At 36.9% G+C, this 16,795-nt stretch overlaps 1 protein-coding gene across 4 annotated transcripts in view; it reads left to right on the top strand.

Moving 5' to 3' along the window:
* Positions 1-2,958: 2,958 nt before the first annotated feature.
* The window catches only part of reps1 (RALBP1 associated Eps domain containing 1), a 38,004-nt gene continuing 24,167 nt past the window's right edge, over positions 2,959-16,795 (top strand). For all 4 annotated transcript variants that reach the window (XM_088626280.1, XM_088626281.1, XM_088626279.1 and 1 more), the window contains exons 1-4: positions 2,959-3,489; positions 6,559-6,682; positions 11,280-11,476; positions 13,531-13,687. In XM_088626280.1, the coding sequence (XP_088482406.1) occupies positions 3,337-3,489; positions 6,559-6,682; positions 11,280-11,476; positions 13,531-13,687 (631 nt within the window). In that variant the 5' untranslated portion in view covers positions 2,959-3,336. The remainder of the gene's footprint in view (positions 3,490-6,558; positions 6,683-11,279; positions 11,477-13,530; positions 13,688-16,795) is intronic.

Here is a 16,795-nt window from a genome sequence, read left to right as displayed (position 1 = left end):
ACAGAGAAGGGCATCGGTAAGAAAAATGATAATGATAGCTCTGCACTCTGACAAAGATTAACCACTGAAAGGACCGTCGCCATTGGTAGGCTTCTTTATGCTATCGATATCTCACAATTTCACCTCTTGTCTATATCAGTGAGGACAAATGAAAGTTAAATCTAAGGACAGAACTAACTAACTTGTACTAGGAGGTAGAACAAGAAACAACATCAATTGATACAAATAGAGAATGGGACATGCTGATTTTCAGAAGGTTTTAGATAAAGTAACTAATACAAGATTAGTTTTTACTTTGTAAACAGGCATTGCGTTCAAGTTACTGTGTGTTATTGGATTAAGAATTTGTTAATGGAAAGTAATGAGAGGGTACAGATAATTGATGAATACATAAATTGGGATAATGAAATTCTTTATTCCAATTTAATCAATTGGATTAAAAGGTGGATGCTGCACATTGGTGGTGGTGGAGGGGAATCCCCATTACCTGTAAAGCGCTTTGAGTGGAGTGTCCAGAAAAGCGCTATATAAGTATAAGCAATTATTATTATTATTATTATTATTATTATTATTATTATTATTATTATTATTATTATTATTATAGTTTTGCCCTCTGAAGGCACACCTGCTATGGCACCTTACAGGCAGTCAGACATTGGCAGTCTGTCATTCTCTTTGGATGTGAACAAAAACATTGGCATACAGTCCCACTTTACTTTTATTTTATTGTTATAATGAATTACCAACTCACAGTGAATTGGAAGCATCAATCATGAGAGCTGAAAAAAAATGTCACCTCTTTTGTTTGTCTATTGCTTGTGATGTTTATTATGGACGTGTGTTTTTTTTATAAATATAATATCCATTGTTCAGTTGTCATTAGTTACCCCTCTAGATGCTTAAAGTCAAGATATAGTTGAAACCTTTGTACTTTAATAAATATATTTATTCATTTACTGTGGCTTTGGCAAGCGTCTTCGCTCTCGTATTACCTACTGTATGTTTTAATGGATTTGTGGCTTTCTGCGTCCCTGCCATTGGACTGCCCCTGCCCCTTTCCCTTTCACCTTTGACCAGGCTCACTTCTTCCTCTGCTTCACCCTATATAAGGGAGAGGAAGCTTCTGTGCTCTCTTTTTGTCTTCATCGCTGTTGAGCAGATGCCCCTATATCTCTTTCTTTCTGCTTCTAGCACTTTCGCTGGCACAACCTGCAAGCCCCTCTATAAGCAATAAACCTGGGTGAGCCTGATTCATTTTGATTCAATGCAAGCTTTATTATCCCCTGGGGGAAAATTGTTTTATGGAGTCCAACCAAACAATACAAGAGAAACAAACAGTCATCACCAACAAGACTACAGTACACATAGTTATAGGAGTTATAAGAGTTATTTTACATTGGATGGGAGTGATATTGCAGAGGGGATGAAAGATGTCTTTAGTCTATGATCGTTACACCTTGGGACATAGAAGTGTCTCGCAGATGGGGGATGTTTAAATTCACAAACATCTTGCTCTTACAATTTACGGTGCCGAGGTGCCAAACCATCAAGTAAGATACTGTAGTATTGTAAAAACACTTTCAACAATTTATTTGTTAATTGTTTTTAGTTCCCTCTACCTTAAAGAAGTCAAGCTTCCAAAGAAGAAAAAGTCTCTATTAACCTGTTTTGAAATGATATCACAATATGGATTTTTGTCTTTTACCAGTCCCAAGTTCTTGAAGTTGTTGGTCAGCTTTAATCACAGTAGGCTGGGGGAAATGTTACATTTTTCCTAAAACTGATGATTAGTTCTATTGTTTCCAGAATATTTAACATCAAAGAGAGCTCATCACACCACTTAGTAAAATCATTCAGAATGAGCCCCTGATGATTTTCCATTTCCGTGTAATAAGGTGACCAGGGCTGTGTCATCAGAAAACTTAATGAAATGTTTGTCTGTGTGTTTGCTCTTACAATTGTTAGTGTACAAAATGTACAATATGGGAGAAAAGATGCAGCCCTGTGGTGATCCAGCTCCTGTCGTTCCTTCTACACCAGCTGACACTAGGTAAACTGAAGTATTATGTGGTGTGTAAAGGGAAAGAGCATATTTTCAATATCTGTGGATCTGTTTACAAACAATATAGCCTTGTGACCCTCGTAATCTTGACAGCTCAGAGCTTCCTCTCATCTTCCCTATGACTGCTCTCTATGTTTAGTTCTTGTGCATTTCCCTTTTCTGACATATTTGAACAAAAAGCAGTGTGTTGCTGGTATTTTTGTAAACACAAGGCATATGCCTATTCAGTGCTCATCCTTTTCTTTTTAATATTTGGTGCAAAAAACCTAAGTGTATAGCGAAAATCTACACACACTCACACTTGTTCTGTTAGTTGACAGGGTGATGAGGCTGTATGTCCACTTGCAGGTGGAGAGACTATTACAAAATTCCAATTCACACAGACGTATAAGGTCAATATTTTAACATTGTTTCAAAATTGTAAATAAAAATAATGCAGTTGACTTAATTGTATTTTTATAGGTGCACTGCTTTTTAAATATGCCCTGAATATTTGCTGCCTTTTATACGTTAATATAAATAATAAATAATATAGGGGGCAGTTGATACAGATTACATAAACATGGGATCTTAACACCAAATATAAATAAAAAAGTTTATTGGTATGTTCCTTCCTCAGGGTGACTCATTTTCGCAGCAGCTAGACGGTTATTATTTGAGGCTAGGCGTGGTAAAGAAAGAAAGCTGACTTGTCACTTTTCATGTAACAGGAGATGCTGCTTCACTGCCGTATCCATATGGACACTGCACAGAACCAGCAGCTGCTCCAGTTGCTGGCATGCAATAGCCATGCCCAGCCCGCATGCCTGGCAGACGGGGCGACTGACTGTGTTGATACGCTCCATCCGGGTCTTCTCTCCTCCTCCCCCTCGCAGTCCCGAGACCTTCGCTGACTCGCTCTGTCTGTGTAGTGACGTCACGGGGCGCAGGAATGGCGGCGCTGGCTGTTAGAGGAAGGAGCCCAGAGAGCCTGAAACTTTATTTATACCATCAATCACTGAATTAAAAACGAGAAGAAAGAAAGAGAAGGAGAAACTTTACACAGCTACGGAAGGAAATACACGGAACTTTATCCAGTACCGCAGGCCTTGTGATTATCGACGTTTGGGGGGTGCTGGCTCACTTGATGTAGCGGTGCATTTGTGAAAGAAATCCTGCCCATTTCTTTCTTTTATTTTTAAAAGTTTAATTTTTCCCTTCTGACCTTTTGGTGCGGGGGATCGGTGTATATTTCGTCTCTGGGCTTTTAGCCGTTTGTCTTTTTTTATACTACCATGGAAAGTTTAACCCTAAGTGATGTGGAGCAGAAATACTACTCGGACTTGTTCACCTACTGCGACACGGAAAACACCAAGAAAGTGGCTTCAAACGGCAGAGTCCTGGATCTCTTCCGAGCGGCCCAGCTGCCCAGCGAGGTGGTCCTGCAGGTATAAACAGATCTGCCCGAACCGTAAATAGCCGACATAGCGGCGAAACTTTCCGCAGCACGCCTGGTTGAAACCGAGGTCGGTTTTAAACTGGGGGGTAGGCTTGGCGTTGACAATGTAGATCTGCCTACCGGCGCTCTTCCGTTTATTGCTAACTTCACTCTATTAGGTTTGTGGGATTTGGTTAAATCAGGCGTGAAGTCTTACAGGCAAATATTTTGATAAATAATGTGCATGCTACGTTTTAAACGAGTAATGTTGACTATTTGTAGGTGGTGCGTAAGAGAGAGAGATGAGAGAGTTTCATTCTTAATGAGTGATTTACTCCTATTAGACCCGCACTATTTTTGGCAAGTGCTTTTTAAATCACGTAGAAGTAAATAGCTTATTTTCGCTCATCGACATCTTCCAACAGCAAGCCGCCAGTTCTTAAATGTGCACGATGTTTCTGGGGGGGTATTAAACCCCTTTTGTATAGGTGTGGCTATGGAGACGTTGCCCCTTTCCTTTTTTTTTATCACGGGATGATTTCTCACCACATGAAAACAACTGTTTAACGGACACTCGGGAATCATTTTGTTCCATGTTACACATCTGTACACCCAAAACCTTCATTTTAGTATCTGATTATATTATATATGAACCTGGTCTGTAGTTCTGTGGCAGTGAGCAGCTTCCGGCCTACTGCTTTAGCGTCAGAGCATCGATAGGCATGATACCACACTGATTTTAGGGATTGGATGGCTGGAAAATTGTGTCGCGGCTGGTACCTATTTTTTTCTTGTTCGTTTGAAAAGTGTAAATGTAACTATTAGGCCCTTCAACTAGTGTACTATCAATGCACACCCAATTACTCGGGGGCTAGGAAAAAATGGATTTGAAGTCCAAACAACAGCTGAAATAATTCATCACGTCATTTATGCTAAGCATCTTGTGTACTCATACATATGCGTGCTGGTGGTTGATGTATTGTCTTGCTTCAGTGTCCAGATGTTGAAGAACCGATAACATGCTGAATTAAAAGAAATGGGATCTTGAGCTAGTCAAAACACTTTGTCACATGCATGTTTTAAGTAGCGGATGCTTGTTTTGCTGAATGCACTCAAGCAGCGCACAGAATTCCGACTCACTAGTGTCAAAGGGGTGTGTCGGGTATTGAATGAGCATTTTTTTAAGTGTCAGTACAGCACGTTTAGTCACGTTCTGCCACTTCATGCTGTTGCAGCGGCTGATGAGGCAGATAAGAAATCGCTAAGCGAAAACACGTTTTGTTGGGCAGCAGTTTTGAATCCCTCTTAAGTTAACACCGGTGATACACAGGTCAGTTGATGATTCATAAGATGCAACGCGTTGTTCAAGTTAGAACGGGTCACATGATCCCAGAACACAATTTGTTTTTCGCACTGAATACTTCTTACGTTTAGGGGACTTCCATGCAGTTAGGTTTAACCCGGTCTTAAATATATTCTTTCAGTTTAACTCTCCTGTTGACACACATTTGCAATTTGGTCATGGATCATAAGTCTGGAAAGTTTTCTGTAAATGCATGGAATTGTTTTAAAATTTTAGACAATTCATGACCTTTTCGTCAGTAGGTGACTGACAAATAGTAACTGGTGAATAATGATTTGAAATCTTTCCAATTTTGCCATACAATAGTAATTATTAAATGGGGAATGTTTTTAACACTCGATTTCATATTTAAAGTCAATGAGTGTAAATGTGTGAAATTGTGAGTAGTAACAGCATACTAAGAAATTCAAATAATGAAGACCCTTATGTGAAACAAATCTCCACATGTTCTGTCTTTAGTATTTTTGTAAGTGCCTTTATTTACAGTAGAGCTATTCACACACCTGTAGGTATTAGATTCGGTTTAACGTATAAGAGGACGTTTTACTTTTAGGCACTTTTGTTTTTGACTTTTTGCACAATATGTTGACTTTTTAATTTGAACATCGGGAATCATTTTCTTTCTAATACCGAAATTGATCTTGGGATCAACCCTGTTGTTGTCCTGAAGGAAACCAGGTTTTATGTTTTAGAGTTTCACATTTTTAACTGGATAACTTGTTCCAGGCTCCTGCACCCCATTTTGCAAACAAAATGTCTTCTGTCTCAGTATTTATGGACTTACTTAGCTGGACATCATACAGTTTTACTGAATTCAAAGATTTCACTGGGATCTGGATACAACTGGATAAGCTCACATTGAGCATGCTTTATGTAATGTTTTTTCTTCATGATCGCAAGTGATATTTTGAGCATAACTTGGGAGTCTGCTCTTTTATTGCAAGAAAACTAAACTAGAGGGCCCAAAGTTTGATTGTTAATTGCCAGCTGTTCAGCTGTATGATTAATGCAGTAGTCAGATAGATTCTGCAATAGATGCCTTTTTCATCAGGGCTAAATTTGTCTGTTTCCTTGCAAAATCCCAGCTAAATTATAAGGCATCCCAGACACAGCATTTGGCATGCAACCCCCTGAGCTGGTACATTCTTCTCATTCTGGTAGGATTTTTATTCGTATTTGAAAACTGACCAGGGGCTTCCTGTGCTTAATAACATGTTTCACGGTACCTGTGTTAGTCTAGACATTTGCATCTGTTTGTTATAAAAGTACATTACATTTTGAGTGTACACTGATTTTTTTTTGTAGAGGCCATTGTATTTTATTTCAGATTAAATATTTTGTTAGATATTAAGTGATGCTTTTCATGTTTTTTTTTCTTCTGAATTTATCAGACCTCTTATAAGATAAATAAGATGCTTTCAGTGGTTCTGAAATACTGATATTAAAGGCAGAACAAATGTGGTTCTTCCCAACAGAACTGGAAAGGTGAAAACATAAAGAACAGATTGATAAATAGGTATTGTATTTCTTATAAGTAATTTAAAATGTTATTACTAAGAATTAGACTGTCACATTCCTAGAGTATTATGTTAAAACTAACAACCACACCTTTCTAGGTTTTATTTTGTGTAATCTTAGAACAGTAAAAGAGTGAAAAAATGAATGTTATGTAAAAAGGTCCTCTGAATATACCAAAGGCTTTCATTTGTCTTCCAGATCACTGAACTATGTGGTGCAACTCGTCTTGGATATTTTGGACGAAGCCAGTTCTACATTGCATTGAAACTCATTGCTGTTGCACAGTCTGGGCTGCCACTGCGGGTAGAAAGCTTAAACACGGGTAAGATGAAACTGGAATCCCAGAAGAATTGGCTTCCCAGTAGTGAATTGGCTTCATTACTCTGCTCTCCTCCCCACTGATAGCTGATGTGTGGTGAGCGTTCTGGCGCACTATGGCTGCCGTCGCATCATCCAGGTGGATGCTGCACATTGGTGGTGGTGGAGGGGAGTCCCCATTACCTGTAAAGCGCTTTGAGTGGAGTGTCCAGAAAAAGCGCTATATAAGTGTAAGCAATTATTATTAATTGTTTTAGCTTAATTTTGTTTCTAAAATTTAGTGTTTTCATGATTAGAATCAAAGCATGTCTGCATAGAGGATCTGTTTTTATTCTGAAGAGCTAATCATGTTTTTTTTGCCTCACTCTTCACCAGCAGTCACCTGATGGAGGCTTTTTTGTTTTCAGGAGGTTCTGTCCCCATCCTGTTCAGCCTGCACATTTCCAAAGGCACTTCATAGAACTTCTGACATTCCAAAAATATTGTTATGCTTAATTGTTAGATCACAATATATATATTCATAAAAATCTATAGTGTAAATAAACATGGGGTTTAATTACTTTGTTAAAGCTGACACTTTACAAAACATTGTTGAAAGCTGCTGTGCTCTATTATGTTGTGCTGTATTATTAGTGTGTCCTTTTACACAGGTTTTATTTAAGTAAACAGACATCTCAGTCTCGGAGAACACCTGTTTATTCTGGACCTATACATAGCACTGACAAATTATAAGTAGGTTTATTACCTAATGGTAATGCTTTGTGCTTTAGAGAGCGTTAGAGAGCAGCATGTGTTGGACAGCACAAGATCAGCAGCCCATGCCTTTGTGAATCTGCATGTTGGAGTCATGGGCTGTGGGCTTTTTTTATTCAATAAATTCTTTCACTAACTCGGGGTTATATATTACTGCCTTCTGTTATAGCTCTTGTCTTTCAATTGTGTAGCTAAATACATTGCTACTGGGGTTACTCAGAGCTTCAAATATGAATTGTACACCTTATCACTTAGACGATCATCTTTAGGCAGCAAGAATATCCATCTTAAACTGGCACTGTATGGTTCAGGCAGCTCAGTTGGCTCATGGTTCAAAATAAGCCTTCCGATGGCCAATGTATAACAAGTTTTGTACAGCTGAAAATGGCTGATCATGCAGGGCTATAAGTTGCTGGTAAATTGATTTCCCTGGAATATTCATCTAAATTGATCGAAAGTTTTCTTACTTAAAGCAACAGTAGCTGGGTTAGGTTCTTTTTTGTCTTGGGTGACCTAATCTTTGAGGTGACCTTTTAAATTTGTTGAAATCTTTGCCTGTTATGCCTCCATGAATTTGTGAAATTTGTACAGTGTAAAGTTTGTAGTAATTTGTTGTGTTGTTTTTTCCGACACTTTAAAATACTGTAATTCCAAACCGCACCCTTTTCAAATGTGTATAGCATAATGGCAGTTCCATACAGCTAGGGCATAGTCATTCCTGACCTTTGGGACTTCTGATCTCTTATTCAGTCCTTATTCTTCAGTAATAAGGTGTTCACATGGCATCATGTAAAAGTCCCACATTATCAAGAAAGTCCAGGATCCAGAAGTGAGAGAATGCACAGGTACCAAGGCCAAAGCCAGCTTTTTACCTGCAGTCAGAACAGTCAGCCATACCTATTTCTGACACTAATTATCTAGCAGGAGTACTTAATATCTCCATTTAGATTAAAGGACAGATGGGAAGAGACCTGTATCCAAAATCTACCCCCACTGGACACTCTCAAAACCCGTAAAAATGTCCCCTCTTGCTAGAGCATACTCAAGGAGCTAGAGACAGTCTCCATATGATACCATCTACAAAGAGTCCGATATACTCTTTATAGGAGTCTTTCGAAGGTTAAGATTTTTGGAGGCAGAATTTGGTATCCCAAATATTGTCCCAGGCAATGGTCAGAGTGGCAGCATTTAAGTCCCTATCCCAAATAGTAACTGCTGCTAAAGGCTTATAAAAATCACTGCAATAGAGGTAAATGTATAAATCCTATCATTTTCTATTACCACTGGTATTAAAACAGGGTATGGGTGTATTGCTAGCCTAGCCCTCCCCGAGAGGATGCAATACAAAGGCATTGTGAAATGGAGATGTAATTGTAGAAAGAAGCTTTTATTGTGGTTGCATGTCATGGAATGAGTGAAGGCCTTCTTTATTTATAATGTTCAAGAATGTGAATTCCATTGTCACTACATTGTGAAAAAGAGAGGGGAACTGCCTATAAGCCATTTATTATTTTGTGAAACATGAGAATGGGAATGCTATATCTTCTATGATTTCTTGAGTTATTCTGTTGAATGCCAGATTTTAATTGTGTAATTATGAGACCAGAATGTAGTCTGCAGTATCTAATAAGTACCACCATGTAGATCAGAACTTATCAGATCTCAAGTCTGCAAAGTAAGGCTTTTGAAGAAAGATGAACTTCTATAAATCGTTATGCTCTGAAGTAAGTAATGGATTCTAAGCAAAGATAAAAGAATTGAAGAAAAATTAATTATTAAACCTTAATGAAAACATTGACATAGTGTTAAAGATAATGTCAGAAAATGAAAATTGAGAAAGCAGAATGTTTCTGAGACCTAATAAGAGAGAACTGGTCCAGAAATAATATATTATGAACAAAAGCCAAACAGCTTTGTTAGGTGGTGTTTTTTTTTGCACTATAGGTGGTACTAGTACATTGACAGATTATTACAGATTGTAATTGAAGGTCTTATGTCTTACACCTTATAAAACATTAGTCCTGTTTAGCCACAAGAATCCAGCATTATCTGCTCTAGCCTTACATTTTGACTCTTATTTCTGAAAGTGTGAACTCCATAAGAGCTTTGTGATGTATATTTAATGTGGCAATCCCATGTGAAACACAAATCTTGTCTCAAACTGCAGTTCAGAATATTATTTTATCATATAAAAGTCTTGAAAATACAGTAACTAGCGGTAATATTCTGCATATAGCAGTTTAATCCCATCCATTTTTGTTAACGTCTACTACAACTAAGGGTGTAGATGTTTATTAGACAAAAATTTCTAATTTAGACAAGACATTGCATGATTGTTATGTGATTATTATGAAATGCACTAAAATGTGATGTTGTAACACTTCAGAATATTGAAATGTTTAAACTACCATGATAAAAGTATAGTAATCAAACTTCTGCTTGTTCAGATGCCAAAAGATAATTTTTTGCTGTTATCGGCATCATACGATCTGCAGATTTTTTTTCTTCTTCTTGTGATGCACAGTTTAAAGATAAGGTTTTAGCTATTTTAAGACTTCCACTTTTCTTTAGTTTGTTTAGAAAGACTTACTGTACATCTTTGAAACAGAATGTAAAGGTGGGCAAAAACATGCATTAAATATTATCTAGAACTTGAAAGAGTTTAAAGAGGTCCCACATTGCAGGCCAATACTTATTACATTTGAATACTGACATGTATGTGAGGAATGCCCAACTAGGTTTTGAAAAGTTAAACATTTTGTCAAGGTTTTCAACCACCGTATTGGCGGACTTACAAGGTTTAATTAAATTAAGTTGGTACCCGAGCCACAGAACACATTAGGCCAGAGCTCGTCCTCGTTTCTGTGCTGTTAAGTGGACTACAGAGCGTCTGACTCTTCCCCTGATTGGGATGCCAGTGTGCAGGGATTATCCCCCAGTAATGCTGATCCCCAATTTTAAATAAGACTAGACTGTAGCAGCTGGGGTGAAGTACCTTCCTCAAGGTACAGTAGCAGTGGCTTCAGCAGGGTCTTGAACCCACAACATTTCAGTTATGAGTCCATAGTCTTACCAACTGGGCTATGCTGGCCCCTTAATTAAATATAGTAATATATTGGACAAATTAGCTCCCTACATTGTATTATTTACAATTATAAAATGCTGTTAATATGGATATGAATGGAAGAACCAAGTTTAAAGTTATGAATACAAATCCCTGCAGCTAAGTAACATTTTTTGCATAGCCCAAAGCATTTGTTTTCATATGGCCTTCTTTTCTTCCAGTTGTTCCATCATATGGTATATCTTTGTGGTACAAGATGACAACATCACCACTTCTGGTTTAGGAGGCTGCATAGTAAAGATTTATTTTGAGACTGGCAGTGTGCTATCATGTAGCATGCAATTACTATATAAAATGATGTGTATATAAACTAAATGTATATGGCTAATAAAGTGATCTCTCTCTAAACTACAGTTTGGGATACTTTGATTTTGACATTAGATTTTCCCTTTGAAATTCACAGATTAACGTCAAAGACCAAACTGAACGCCAGCCCAGTAAAATTTTTATGAGGAATAACACAAGTTGCTACATAATGAAATGTGGCATACTAATGAAAGACATGTACATTTCAACCATTTTTGTAACAGATGCATAGAGTGAAGAGTATCCTAAATTAAGAAGACATGTGGACAGAAATATGAAAAAAACATAAAGCCAAAATGCTAATTCCTCAGAAATCGTATTCTACATAAAAGTCTTCTTTGACAGGAAGGAAGATTAGGTTTTAAGAAGCTGGTCTTGCTGGTTCTTGTAAAAGTTTGTGTTTTATCCTTCCAATTAGTGAAGGATCTTCCTCTGCCTCGATTTGTGGTGGGGAAAAATGAACAAGAATCCCGACATGCAGCAATGTATTCTTCGGACGCAGAAAACCAAGGAACTTACTCTGGAGTCATTCCTCCTCCTCCTGGCAGAATACAAGTAAAGAAAGTCTCGGGGCATGAGGTGATCCAGCCTCGTGCTCAAACAGCAGAGGCACAGGTAAATATCCATCAGTTTGCTCCTGGTCCTTTAACACAGTTTATCAGTAGCAGTTACATTTATGTCAAATGGTGTGTTTTCACCTGGTAGAATTATTTCCTTTATGTATTTATTGTGCTTTATTTCTGCTCTTCTTTCTAACCCCTCATTTAATTCTGAGAATTCTGTAATTTTACTTTTGCTTTCTAATAAAGAGAATTGCAGCCAAAGAATCAAAACGTTTGAATTGAATTATCTGTTGTACAAGTTACATGGCTACAGCAGTGTATAGGGGGAGTTCCCAATAGACATACACTGGAGGCTGTTGAGATTTACAGAATAGTCATCTTTGTGTTGACAATACCAGCATATAAAACGTTTGCTTGCCTCAAATCAGTTATCTGTTAAAATCTGTTAAAATATATTATGTCCTTTATACAAAACGTTTTATTGTAAAGCAGCACAGGTCCTTGTTATAACTGTTTGAAAAGGGATGATATAGTTGTTTTTGTAGTGTACACAGTCACCTATTTACAAAGCTGACAAGACATTTAGAAAGCCTGGGTTATAAGACTGGAAAATACTTAGTAAAAGTGAAGTAAATGGGAGCAACATTGTGGGCACTCACTAGTTGTGGAACTGCATAATTTGTTGTATTTACATATACATATATCAATCATGAATAGAGAAATCAAGAAATAAAGCAACTTTAAGTTGCTTTTCTTTGTAAAAATACAACAAATTGTGCAGTAGATGAACAGAGTTGATTTAAAACTGTAAATTGTTTAAATTACGTGATGACTTAGAAGGTCAGAATGTTCACTTTTCAACTTTGGACAGAAAGATGAATCTCTAGAACGCATAACATCATCTTGTTATAAGTCAGAATTTGTTAAAGTGAGTACATTTTTGCGAAGGTGCTGCAAATAATAACAATGAAAACAGAAAAATAAAATGTTTAAATCATGAATTGAAACCCACATTTCAAAATTAATAAAGGACTTCACACTTTTGGTGCACAGCAGTGCAATGTGCTAAACGTCTCCCGTGGAGCACAGTTGTAATTTTGGGATGCAAATCAGTCCAGTCTGTTGAATGTAAATATTGAGAAGAAGAGTAAACATCGGGCAGATCTGCCAAATACACTGATGCGAGGCTGAGGACATTCAAGACTTTGTATTTAAACAACAAGATTTTGCAATCAATGGTTTTAAAAATTGCCTCTTCTCTACGCATGACGTACTGAAACAGACAGCAGAGTTTTCATAACCTTCTAACCATTATACATTTTCAAACAAGACCACGTTCAGATGAGTGACAGAAGCATTGAGTCTTCTCTTAATCTAAAAGTTCATCTTATTCTTTGTTCTTCTCTTACCTGACATATAATTGTTTGTTCAAGAGATTTTATGTGTTATCTGAGGCACAGTTATTTTATTGCAATCTGCTTCAAACTATTCTGTGCTCTAGGGACACAGAAGCTAAATGCTGATTGACCAGCACAGGATTCTTTCCTGGGCTATTGTTCACTGTGTAACACTATTTTAAACCAACATACATCTTGTGACAAACTTATGTTTTTACATGTGAGAAGTTACCAGGGCAACTGCCTGTGTTTCATTTGCATACCATTTGGATTCCCCAGTAATTGACAATGATGGGTTTTGGGGGTGACATTGTAATGCAAAGCTGACTACTGCATTGATCAATTTTTAACAAGTATGGAAATATGCTATTGCTGTAATCAAACAATAGGATAAATACACACTGGCACTATTTCTGTGGGATTGGAGTAGTATGGTTTCTTGAGCTACATCCTTTGAAGTGATTAAATACAAAAGCTATGAAAATAACTTGAAAGAAATATTAACAACCAGTTTGACCAAATCAGACCAATCCTTAAACAATGGATTTTCTTATTCTGGTCATTGGTAAATGAGGGTATGAAATGAAACTCAGGTTCTCAGATCTCCTGTAGTAAATGTCAAACATATCTTAATAAAATTTCTCATTGTTGTTACCTCCTTGCTTTCTCAAGCTTTTTGGTTAATGTTTTGTTCTTTGTGCCTCTTTAGCCAGATTCCACTTCTCCTGTGGTCTCCCCTCATCAATCTCCACCAGCCTCCCCTCACACCTGGAGAAAGCACAAACGACACCCAAGTGGTGGCAACTCGGAAAGACCACCTGTCACAGCTGGGCCCGTCTGGACTCCCTTTGGAGAAGCACAATCAGGTAGTTAAAGTGGTACTTTGAAGAAGTTTTACATAGGCAGCATTTTTCATTATCTCGGTTTACTACAGTTGTATATTTTATGTTGTAGAGATTAAATTATATTGTTTCTCTTTATATGTGTCATTAACAAAATGCTCTGTCCAAAAATAGCTTCTGCTAAAGTGCCCCACAGATGCATATGATACAGCGCACTGGTATTTCGACCAATCAGCCTATCACAGAAGCAGTGTTTACGCAAGTGTGCTGTGGAACATGTTAAATATGAACATTCTGCTGCATTCTGCCCCTTTCCCACACACATATATACATCACCGGTCCAATCACATTATTACTAATATTAGAAGTAAAACATTTTTTAAATATTTTATCAGAGGTTACTTAAACTGCATAATCACCTTATACTGACAGGAATTTATGACAATGACGTACAAAGCTCTTTCTCAGGTTTCCTGTTTTTAATTGTGTGAAACCTGAACAACTAAACTTGCACCACACATGATTTCCAGGGGTTGGCCTCTGTCTTGTTTATATGCTTAATGTGCAATTTGACACTTTGGTTAGTCTACAGAACTAATGTATGGATAACATTTAACATATTCATATTTTATTTTACATAATTTCCTTGGAACACCCGTTAATATGTCGCTGTGCTGTGGTACTTCATTGCTGTTCATTTCAGATAAGTGCTACACAAATTGCCATCCACACTTAAATCTGTTGAGCTTAACATGATCAATATTTACCATTGCACCCCTATGACTCCAAAGACCATTATCAGTTTTATTTATTATGTAATTGTATTTACAGCATCCTTTTTTCCATTCTGATTTGTCTTGCTTACTAGCAGATAAAATGTAAAGTAAGAATTAGATGCTTCATTACAATTAGTAGTGTAATGATTTTACAACCTGCATTACAGTTTTTGATTTGATCTTGTTGCTACCACCATTGTGTGTTAAGATCTAGGACACATGAAGGTTAAACAGTCAAGAGACTGATAGTCTTATGAGCTATTTATAGAACTTAAGAACACCTTTGTGTTTATCATATTTTTTCAGTGTTTCACTGATGGTTGTATCCCTAGAGTTCTAAGAGACTATAAAAAAGGAAAGTGTTTTATACACATTGTGCAAAGCATTGTATGTTAATATGCCTGGTATAAAAAAACGCAATGAATGATGAGATTAAGGGTTGCAGGGTTTTGACACTGCAAAGCGTCTTCTGCACCACAGTTAATGTGTCATGAGTTACAAAGTTGCAAGCAATTGTGGTCTTATGTTGAATGATTATCCAGCAATCGCAAAATGTCATGTGTGCATATGAGATATTTAGATAAACTGTTTTGGGACGATACTGAACAGTATATACTTGTTGGTCAAACTAAAACAGTCTTTCTTTTATATATTAGTTTAAAATGTGAAAATATCTCATTTTTGGCAACACTTCAAATCTAGGGAGTAGACAAGTTGTTGTCTAATTAAAGGATAATTAAAGGAAGGCTTTGTATTAACACAACATTTTATGTATAATTACTTAATCTCAAAAGTGCAGTACAGTATTATACATGTAAAACATGAAGAGAAGTAAATACATCCCAGTAAAGTGGCCATGCATAACAACATAAGACTGAAAGCTACTGGAATAAAATAGGTAAGATACTGTAATAAGCTAACTGTAAGAGTGTTATTTGGTCTCAAAATCTTTAATGGATGTGTTCTCATGCTGCTTGTATAAAGAAATGACTTGTGAGATGAGAATGTGACGGGTAGGATGTGGATGGCCTACTCACCAGACTAGAGCCCCACTAGATATTTGTGTGATGTGCTAGAATGATGAGTGACATCTTGGGTTCAGAGACCAGTGAAATCATGGTAGCTCAGGCTCTACAAGACCTCCCCACCTACCTCATGATGTAGTTTACTCCAGACAACTAGCCAGAGACTTGAATGGTAAATCCCGTGTTGACTCACTGTGGATGGAAAAATATTAATCAACATAATGAATTTACTTATGTCACATCTGTTCTAATAATGTCAGTACAAAAAATATTATTTTCTTTATGGTAACTTTGTGAATGTGTTTCAGGAGTGCGTGTTCATGTTGCTTTTGGTGTTCAGTTAAACCCTCCTATTTGTTGATTCTTTATCAGTTGATTTACAAACACATTGCCACTTATTTTGTAAAATACTGCTCCAATGATCAAGTCATAAGACAGCATTCAGCTCAGACGATAAACTCGTGGAGCTACTTTGTTGGGTTATAAACCACATTTTATCATTCATTTTAATACTCAACTCAACTTTGCCATTCAATATTCATAAGTGTGATTTACAGAGCATAAGAATCTGTCATACCACATTAAGTAAATGCTATTGTCATATCCACCTTTGCATCTGTAAATACATTTGGAAAAAGTGGCTTCCAAATGAAGAAATGTAAAACATGTAAATATTTTTCATTAAGTGGAAATAATCAAATCAAATACCACTAATAAAAATATAAAAAAGAAAAACAATTTCCAAGGTCCAGTTCAAGGTAATCAAACCATTGTTTTGCAGTATTGCACAGCTGAGCTTATTATTATTTAATCTGTATTATGTTTCATTCTTATATTGCATTAATAATTTCTTGAAAACATTCCTGTATGTGCAATGTTAATGTATTAAGAGAAAATGAAGAAATGTACGTATGTGAGTGTGCAGACCCAGATCTCTATTTACATGAATCCATGTGGAAAAAAACAGACAGCGCACTTTCTTAAAGCACATCCCCAATGTATAGCAGACTGCGACTGTATAGTTTCATGTATGTGAGCTATTCTGATTTGCATAGAACATAGAGCATAGGAGGTGCATAGAATAGTGATCTCTTATCTGTCTTGTTTTGTTCAGGTCTGTATTAAGTTACTTTAGCTTTCATGCAATGTGCAACCCTGTGGATGGCAATTCTATAGTAGGATGTTTAAAAACGTAATTAAAACTGTCACTGTGTTGTAAAGCGCCGTGCAAAAGCACAGGCTTGAGTTCATGTACTTTCAAGAACTTTCCCTGCACTGTATGTGAGCCATTCAGACCTTTGTCTTTCTTTTTCTTGTATACTGAACAGGCT

The sequence above is a fragment of the Lepisosteus platostomus genome, chromosome 3 (assembly GCF_059453375.1).
Source record: "Lepisosteus platostomus isolate fLepPlt1 chromosome 3, fLepPlt1.hap1, whole genome shotgun sequence".
NCBI lineage: Eukaryota > Metazoa > Chordata > Actinopteri > Semionotiformes > Lepisosteidae > Lepisosteus > Lepisosteus platostomus.
The sequence above is the reverse complement of the archived record's forward strand: the minus strand, read 5'-3'. Positions and strand labels throughout refer to the sequence as shown.